Source organism: Diadema antillarum, unplaced genomic scaffold (genome assembly GCF_040938485.1).
Source record: "Diadema antillarum isolate AM-2024a unplaced genomic scaffold, OU_Dant_1.0 scf00000228, whole genome shotgun sequence".
Classification (NCBI taxonomy): domain Eukaryota; kingdom Metazoa; phylum Echinodermata; class Echinoidea; order Diadematoida; family Diadematidae; genus Diadema; species Diadema antillarum.
Window position 1 is genome coordinate 212,588 of NW_027271117.1, and position 8,959 is coordinate 221,546.

An 8,959-nucleotide genomic window follows, 5' to 3' on the forward strand; every position below is an offset into this window, starting at 1 on the left:
TTGCTCAACTTAGAAGAACAGTTTATTTTTCACTGCATGACTTTCCAACTTGCCCAAATAGGCATTTGCGTGAGGGCCTCATACTCGAAACAGTGAAGTGTCTAGTCATTTTACTAGTCCACCTAGAGTTTAAGTTGGTACGAGGCAAGTGGCTAGGTCGTTGCAGTACTCTGTTTTCCCACATTTCTTTCTCAATAATCAACTTTGAAATGAAATTCGAATGAGTCTGGCGTTGCATGCTTTACCCCACCCCAGGACATTCTGAATGCTGCTATGGAGGACAAACTGACGTGTGCTACAGAGCTGCCATACTTTGAGGGTGACTTCTGGCCCAATGTGTTGGAAGAGAGCATCAAGGAGTTAGACCAGGAAGAGGAAGAGCGGCTAAAGGCAGCGGAGAAGGCTGCCCAGAGTGCCAGTGAAGAGGTAATGGTTCTTTGCAAGCCACAAGTTCCCTCCCACTTCATGTTTCTTTATCATATTTTTTTAAAATTTTGTTTAATTCTTTGTGAAGAGGATTTAAGACTGACTCCTCTGAACTTGATAAAGTGAACAGGTAGGTAGTTAGGCGTTATCTGTGTTGAGTGCTTCTGTTAATGTATGTGTAAATATGTACATTTGTATGTGTGTCCTTATGTACAATTTGTATAGATATTTTGTGTTGCCTTACTGGGCATTATGAAATTATAAAGAATTGAGTCCTTGAAAACATATTTAATTTTGAGAGTTCATGTTTTGGTTCTGTGTGATTTTCACAAGTATGTCCAAATCAAACAGATTTCATTATGCACTTTATCATACTACCTGGATGAATCAAAATCCGCATTGATATATTGTTTATCTTTTAACATTTTTGAAAAAAAAAAATCGAACGAAAGACAAAAGTTTGTGTATGATTATGATTGCTCCATGATTTTCCTTGAGATTAAATGTTCTTTTTCATGACCCGTGAAACTTTGGTCTTCCCCCTCTTAGGTGGCAGGTCCCAACGGCAGTAAGAAGTCCCAGAAGAAATGCAAGAAGAGCAATAAAAGCAAGAGTAGCAGCACGCGAAAGAACAACAAGAAGACCAACTTCCCTCAGCAGGGCAATGACCTGTCACAGAAACTCTATGCCACCATGGAAAAGCACAGGGAGGTCAGTTGCAAAACAAAGCATTATCTAATATGAATGAATGTCTTAGTGTTATTTCAAGCTATCCCCATCAATGTTGTATAGTCATGAAACACAGATATGTGTGATATGAATGAATGCCTAAATGTTATTTTAAGCTATCCCTATCAATTTTGTGTAGTCATCAAACACAGGGAGCATAGACTGCAATATTCTGAGTTTTGAATGCGAATGTAGACAAACTCTAGTGAATGCTGCCAGGAGTCATATTGTTTCTTTGTAAATATGGGCATGACACTAGAGAGAGTGTGAAATGTACTGTCTACTGTATATCATGCCCTTTGTTCTGGAATAGGTTAATGTGTAGGACTTGGGTGAATTTTGGTATGTGCTTCAGTGTGACTATCTTGTCCTTTGATCGTGTGAAAATGTTCCACTGTGTTCAGCAATATACCACCTCCACCCCCCCCCCCCCCCTTGTCATTAGTGATAGCGAAAGAATGAAGCCATATATGAAGTCCTCTTTACAAAAGTATTGCAGAAATCAGAAAATCAAAATTTCCTTTTGCCATGAAAGTGATGACAGTGTCATGACCACTTATCAAAGCCACTGTTTACCGTCAGGACCAGTGATTTGAAAAATGTTAGCGTTATCACATTTGATGCATTTGTGTCGCAATACATCCTTCCAAATAAAAATTTCACAATAAAGCCTAAAATATAAGGAGATATCACTATTTTTCTCAATAAACCATAACTGTAGATGGTTTATTCTAGAAACAATGTTGAGTAAACTATTGTTCACATTTAGTATATTTAACAATAGTTAACATTGATTATAGTGATCAACATTTTTACATTAGTTGTTTCTATCCCTAACTCACATTTTAGAACTATTCTGAAGCACTTAAGCTGTTTTTTTTTGTTTCATCTGCAAATAGTAAATATGCCTTTTTAAGGATGCTGTTCAGGGTCACAAACTGGATTCCATCTTTGTGTGTATATGTGTGTGCATCAGTCAGGCATTATATTCTGTAAATTTAAATCTGATTTCAGATTTTTTTTTTCCCTCAAGTCCATACATATTTTGCTTTTTCCATGTATCAAAATCACCTGAAAATTGTGATTTCTGATTTTTTAATAAATCTCAATATCATTCCTGATAGGTGTTCTTTGTCATCAAGCTGAAGCGGTCACACACTGAGAAGATCCATGACCCTGACCCCATCGTGACCTGTGACCTGATGGATGGGCGGGATGCCTTCTTGACGCTTGCCCGAGAGAAGCACTACGAGTTCTCGTCCTTGCGGCGGGCCAAGTACTCCTCCCTGTGCATGCTGTGTGAACTCCACAACCAGGGCCAGGATCGCTTCGTCTATACTTGCAATGAGTGCAAGCATCATGTGGAGACAAGATACCACTGTACTGTCTGTGAAGTAAGTCATTTTTCTTTCACTTCATTGTACTCTCATACCTCTCCTCTCGTTTTTTTTTTTTTTCTTTTGCTCACTACAGTCAATGTTCTCTTCCTCCACTCCAATATTTCATTTGATTCGCATTAGCCTGTACAGGGTTTGACACTGACTTTTTCTCTGGCGGCTCACTCGGGCCACTAAAATCTTTGACATTGTAACTCTTAGTGGCCTGAAATAAGAAGAAACTTAACAATCCATTTTGTGTCGTAGTTGCCAGATGGGGATGCCAAAAAATAACCTTTCTGGAAATTTGATGAACTGACATTAATTTCTAGCGGCCCTGGGCCACCACTGTGTCGAGCCCGGCTGTAAGTCTTTTATGCAGTCTATTGGTATTAATTTGATTTCTCACTGGACAGCTGTGAATGATCAAGCATGTCATCTGTGTTGATGTGAATTCTGTGACTCTTTGACCAAGTTGTTGCTTGAGAAATTGAGATCATTTATGATTTTTTGTTTGTTTGTTATAATTCCTCATTAGGATTATGACCTGTGTGCAGTCTGCTACGAAAAGATCAAGCATGAGCACAAGATGGAGAAGTGGGGGCTGGACATCGACGTGGAGCCAGGCTCCAGCCAGGTCCGCAATCCTCAGGAGGCTCGGCATCTCTCCATCCAGCGCTGCATCCAGTCTCTGGTGCATGCCAACCAGTGCCGTGATGCCAACTGCTGCCTACCCAGCTGCCAGAAAATGAAGAGAGTCATCCAGCACACCAAGGCGTGCAAGAAGAAGACCAACGGCGAGTGCCCTATCTGCAAACAGCTCATCACACTCTGCTGCTTACATGCCAAGCATTGCCAGGAGCAGAAGTGCACTGTCCCATTCTGCATCAACATCAAGCACAAGCTGCGACAACAACAACTGCAGCAGCGGCTGCAGCAAGCCCAGCTGCTGCGGCGGCGGATATCGGCCATGACGCGCAACGGGACAAGTGCAACACAACCCGCCATCCAGCAGCAGCCTGCCCAGCAGAACACGGGTACGATGCCACAACAGGCCGTGTTACAGGCAGGACATCAGCAGGCAGCAATAGCCGCGCCTCAGCAGAACATTGTACCCTCAGTACCACCGCCCCCGCAAAGTGCCCTTGATGCGGTGAAGATTGTGCAACAACAGGTTGATGCAACCAGGAATCCCATGAACCAAATCCAGCAGCAGAACAGGACTATTTCGCCCGCTGTGTCCCAGGTGAGGGCAAACCAGTTGAAGAGCGTCATGAGTCAGCCAATGATGGCTCAGCAGCAGCCCACTGGACTTTTAGCCAAGTCAATGTCAGTGCCTCCTGGTGGGCCCGGTGCTGGTGCTGTGACAATGAACTCTATGAACCAGTGGAGGGGTCCAATGGACCAGCAGGGTCACATACAAGGACAGGTGCCCGTCATGCCCCATGGGAATAGTCTGCCTATGCACAATGTGCCTCCCCAGCAGCAGAACCATGTGGGACAGGTGGGACAACAGCCCCAGCAGCAGATACCCCAGCAGCGCCAGTCACAGCAGGCACTGCAACAGCTGCTGCAAACCCTCAAGTCCCCACACTCTGCTGCACAGCAGAAGCAAGTGCTGACCATCCTCAAGTCCAACCCGCAGCTCATGTCGGCCTTCATCAAGCAGCGCGCCCAGCAGCAGCAGCTCCAACAACAGCAGCAGCAACAACAACAGCTGCAGCAACAACCCAACATGCAGGCTGCGGGCCAGCCTGTACCACAACAGCAGATGCCCCAACCCAACATGCAGCAACAGGCTCCTCAACAGGTAACCTTCCTAAAAATGTGACACATTAACGTAAAGGATGGTAGCAAAGTGTAAATGTTGAAAACTCATTTTGGAAATGGCAGCTGTGTGACAGAATACAATTTGATGTGTGTAAGCTCAGTAAGTGTATGCCCATCAAATGAAAGGACTGCAGTCACCCTCACTTCGTCAAATCTATATGCACCAAGGAAAATCCTTTGAAATGAATTTCGATATACACAAGAAAATATATTATAACATGTTTAGATCAATCTTGAGTAGAATTTTTCTTCAACCTAGCCACTTTGGTGAGAAAAAACGGCAAAAATTCCTTCTCAGCCAACTGTCAAGGTATTGAAATGCAAGTGATATACAGTGAAAACGCAGTATAACAAGATCCTTTGGACCAATAACCAGTAATACCAGTAATGTGGCAATTTATTATCTTTCCCCATTCTACGACTATTGACTCTGCATACTTTTTTTAATGTATCAACATGCCTGACTGTGATAATATGAGTCGTGCTGTACAAAACAGACATTGAAATACAGTAAGTATATGTAGAGCAGAATTAATTAGAAATATATGACTTCTGCAGGGTCTTATTTCTTGTTTGTTTTTCTGTGGCTTGCTCATCAAAGTGTTTACTACAACTTCTGATTTTACATTTGCCACTCAGTATGCGATTTATACGATTTGTTATTCGTATCAGTGACCATATCATGCAAATGTATTATGGATATAATGCTTGTATGAGTACATAATTGGGTGACTATACAGGGTGTTCCCCCCCCCCCCCAAAAAAAAAAGAAGAAGATAAACTTTTGAAATGCCCCCCCCCCAAAAAAAAAAAAAAAAAAAAAGGAGAATATTAATAAATTCTTGAGAAATTTTAGTACATGTGGTTAGCTGAAGGTGTCCTGTATCATATGACATGAAAAGGTCCAAAAGCATTTCATGTTTGGGAGAGCACTGCCCACTTTTGTAAAGGACATCCAGCATAGGCTGTGCAAGAATTCACTATCCATTTGGTTGGCTGGTGACGTAGCGTAGATCTGTGGCTTCAAGTGCCCCCACAAGAAAATGGTAGAGTTGTGGGCCACGAAATGTTAGATGAATGGTTTGGAGTGGAGTAAAATGCCTAAGGATGGACCTTTGACAATGAAATACACCTCCCAGAATTGTGATGCATCTCACACATATACACTACCACCTGTGATTCCTGTGCAACCTAATTTTCACATCCTTTATGAAAATGGGTGGTGCTCACTCATGAAATGCATGAAACATTTTCTGACTTTGTGGTGTTATATGTTGGATGAGACTTTCAGCTATCCATACCTATTTAAAAAAAAAAGATCCAAAATTTGCTAAAAGTTTATTATTTTGGGGCCATTCTAAAAGTGTATTGTTTTATCTGGGATACCCTGTGAAGCACAAATATTTGAACCACTTCCTTGGAAGATTATGTTAGGTTTTATTTTACATTTGCTCTATGAACTTTATCCACCTCATCCAAAGTTATTGTGTGGTACAAACGTTAAAATAGATTACACTGATTACGAGACCGTGGGTTTCTTCTGAACAGCTTTCAAGCCAATCAGGATCTGCATACAGTGGACTCCCGTTATAACGAAGTCCTTGGGACTGGCAGTTTTCTTTCATTATATCAAAATTTTGTTATAACTAAATTTTGTTATAACTAAATTTCATTATAATTGAACAAATAAACATAGAGTGGATAATTTTGCAGTCTGAAATTTTACTTCGTTGTAGCTGGAATTTTGTTATAACCTGTGTTTGTTATAGCGGGAGTGCACTGTATTGTGAAACTTAATATGAAATACCACCTGAAATGTTGTGTCTGACAGGCTTTTTGTTTTGTGCTGATTTATCTGCACAGATGATGAGCCAAAACTGGATGCAGCAGAGGCAAAGACCCCAGTTCCAGCGGCCTTTCCTCCAGCAGCAAATGCCACCCCAGAATCCTGGCCAGCCCTTCCAACAGATGGGGCCAGGCCACCCAGCACAGTACAATCAGCACCCTGCAGCCATGCAGCAGCGCCGCACCATGATGCCACAGACGATGCAGCAGTTGCAGCAACAGCCGGGCCTCAGTCAGGGTGACCCCAACATGACTCAGTACATGCTTCAGGGCCAGGTGCAGCAGCAGGCCATGATGTCCAACCGCTCCCCCCAGCAGGTTATGTCTCAGGTGCGCTCTCCACAAACAGCAAACAATCCTCTTGCCCAGGTCAGGTCGCCCCAGACCAATGCCAATGCCTTGGTGCAGGTGCGCTCACCCAACCCCAACCACTCGCCCCGCCCCCAGTCACAGCCCACCCCCTCACCAAGGACTCATTCTGCGCAGCCTTCCCCCAGGCCGGTCGCAGCAATAAACTCCCCGCACCCAGTGGGCGGTGACATGCAAATGGACCAGACGCCCGTGTTGTCCCAGAACCCAACAGCCATGGGCCATAGCAATAAGAACTCGCTGCAGAGTCCTGCCACTGTGGGCAATGCAGCACCCGGTCTCCCTCAGGAGGACTCTGACATGACACCGCTTGATCCTCAGGACCAACTGTCCAAGTTCGTGGAGATGTTGTGATCATTGTGGTGTATTCGTGTGTGTGTTTCTATTTAAAAAAAGAATCAGAAGGCCAAATATGACATGAACAATCTTTGTACAAAGGAGAAGAAAATACTTGTAAGAAAGAAAAAGGAACTTTGAAGGCAGAGACTTTTTTTTTCTACAAAGACTGTCCATCTGTCTGACATGCTTGTAACCAGGCAGCAAGCACTGTCAGATGGAAGAAATTCTGCAGATATGGTGCAGATCAAGTATTGTTTCCAGAGTGTAAGTTTTATGACTACTTTTATTTTATATCTCAATTTCATTCCTTGCATTTTTCTTATGAAATTTAACAGAAAAGGTCATATGTATTGTTATTATAAAAAGTGAGGGAACTCTATTTGTACAGCTCTATATTATTATTGTAAGAAAGAGAGGGATCATAGCTACTCATTGAATATAAAAAAAGTCTTGTCTTTTCCATTGTTTGATAGTAATTTTGTACACAGTAAAACTTAATATAAAAAGGTGCATTTCAGTACCACAAACTGACTATAGTAGATGTACAAAGATTTTTCTAGAAGTAATCCTCTATGACTGTCTCTCGTGAATGTGCTGTACAATTTTAGTCTGAATAGGTGTAGGTTTTGTGAATGGTGTTTATTTTTCCTCCCATTTTCAAAAGAATGGCGTACAATGAAAACATCTGTGTGTCATCAATGGACTTTCTTGTCTCGTGAATGGTGTAGGCAACAGGAAAAAAAAAGGGAACGTGAACACAATACAATCATGCTGAATGTTGTGATTTAAGGTCGTAAAATATGAGATCCCCACGATATCAAATGTGTGTACAAAAGAATTGACACCTAAGTGTATTTCCTACTTATATATCATATGCGTAACTATTCTAAATAAAATGTCTGCACTTTACAAATTTGAAAGGAAGTTCTTTTTGTCAGTGATGTCTTTCATTTGGTTTATTATGTTACTTTGTATTCATGGCTTAAAAGTATAAGTGGCGAATTATAGGGCAAATACCTTCATGTGGGAAATGATAGCAGAGTAACTCAGAGGAAGACATGTAGTTTATGACAGAGGAGCAAGTTTTAAAGTGCATACAGCCAAACACATGTACTAGCTACTCAAAGTGTGTTCATTTTATGATGTGCAAAGGTGTTTTTCTTTCTTCTTTGTCAGCATTCTTCCCAAAAATTTTGTTTTGACTGAAATGTAAAGACTACTTCAGGCTTTATCTCTCACTCTTTGTTCTTGTTTTTTTTTTTGTTTTAGGTTTTGCATCTATAGGGAAATCAGATTTACATGTTAAGGGAAATTCACCACCTTCAGTATACTGGGACTGAAGGCAAGCTATGCAAGACTTTCACATTGACTTGGCACATGTGTTTTTGTCAGTTGTAGCTCCCCCAAAGAGATGAATCATTATAGGACAAGTAAATATTTATATTGAGGCAACTTTGTGCTAAGATGTAGAAATACAAAGTCTTGTTCTCAGTTATAACACAAAAAATAAAAATGGTAACAGAAAGTGCAGTGGATGACTGAAATGTTTTTGTTTTCTTCTCAGAACGTCACGATTGAGATGAACATATCGTATGAATATATACCGCTGAGTATCATTGCAGAATTTGATACAAATTATCTTGGCAATTGTGAGAAGTATTGGTGTCATATATATTAAGATAGAAGCAACTATTAAGGCATTATTTTGATAAAATAGTTGAATCATCTTTCAAACTATGAATAAACATGTTTTTAAGAGAGACAAGCATCCTGTTGTGTGGCAAACTGTGCCTCCTTGAAGCTTTCAGCAGTGTGTAGTTGTATGATGGGCAAACACGCTACATGCACGTACCAACGTGAGCTCATTTTAGCTCAGTTGTTTTTCCTTTCCTGCTTGGCTTTTCATACAGATTGCTTCTTCGACCTTGAGATTGGATGAAGTTTTCATTTAGTTAAGAGCAAAGAAGTATTTGATTTTTTTTTTTTTTTTTTTTTTTGGGGGGGGGGGCGGAGGGTAATTTCTCCCTTATTAGATCCCATTTTTA

The 8,959-nt window shown here is 41.3% G+C and overlaps 1 protein-coding gene across 4 annotated transcripts in view; it reads left to right on the top strand.

Moving 5' to 3' along the window:
* The window catches only part of LOC139724780 (CREB-binding protein-like), a 35,675-nt gene extending 27,000 nt beyond the window's left edge, over positions 1–8,675 (top strand). For all 4 annotated transcript variants that reach the window (XM_071635894.1, XM_071635897.1, XM_071635896.1 and 1 more), the window contains exons 23-27: positions 256–426; positions 976–1,137; positions 2,280–2,549; positions 3,070–4,341; positions 6,225–8,675. In XM_071635894.1, the coding sequence (XP_071491995.1) occupies positions 256–426; positions 976–1,137; positions 2,280–2,549; positions 3,070–4,341; positions 6,225–6,929 (2,580 nt within the window). In that variant the 3' untranslated portion in view covers positions 6,930–8,675. The remainder of the gene's footprint in view (positions 1–255; positions 427–975; positions 1,138–2,279; positions 2,550–3,069; positions 4,342–6,224) is intronic.
* Positions 8,676–8,959: the final 284 nt, after the last annotated feature.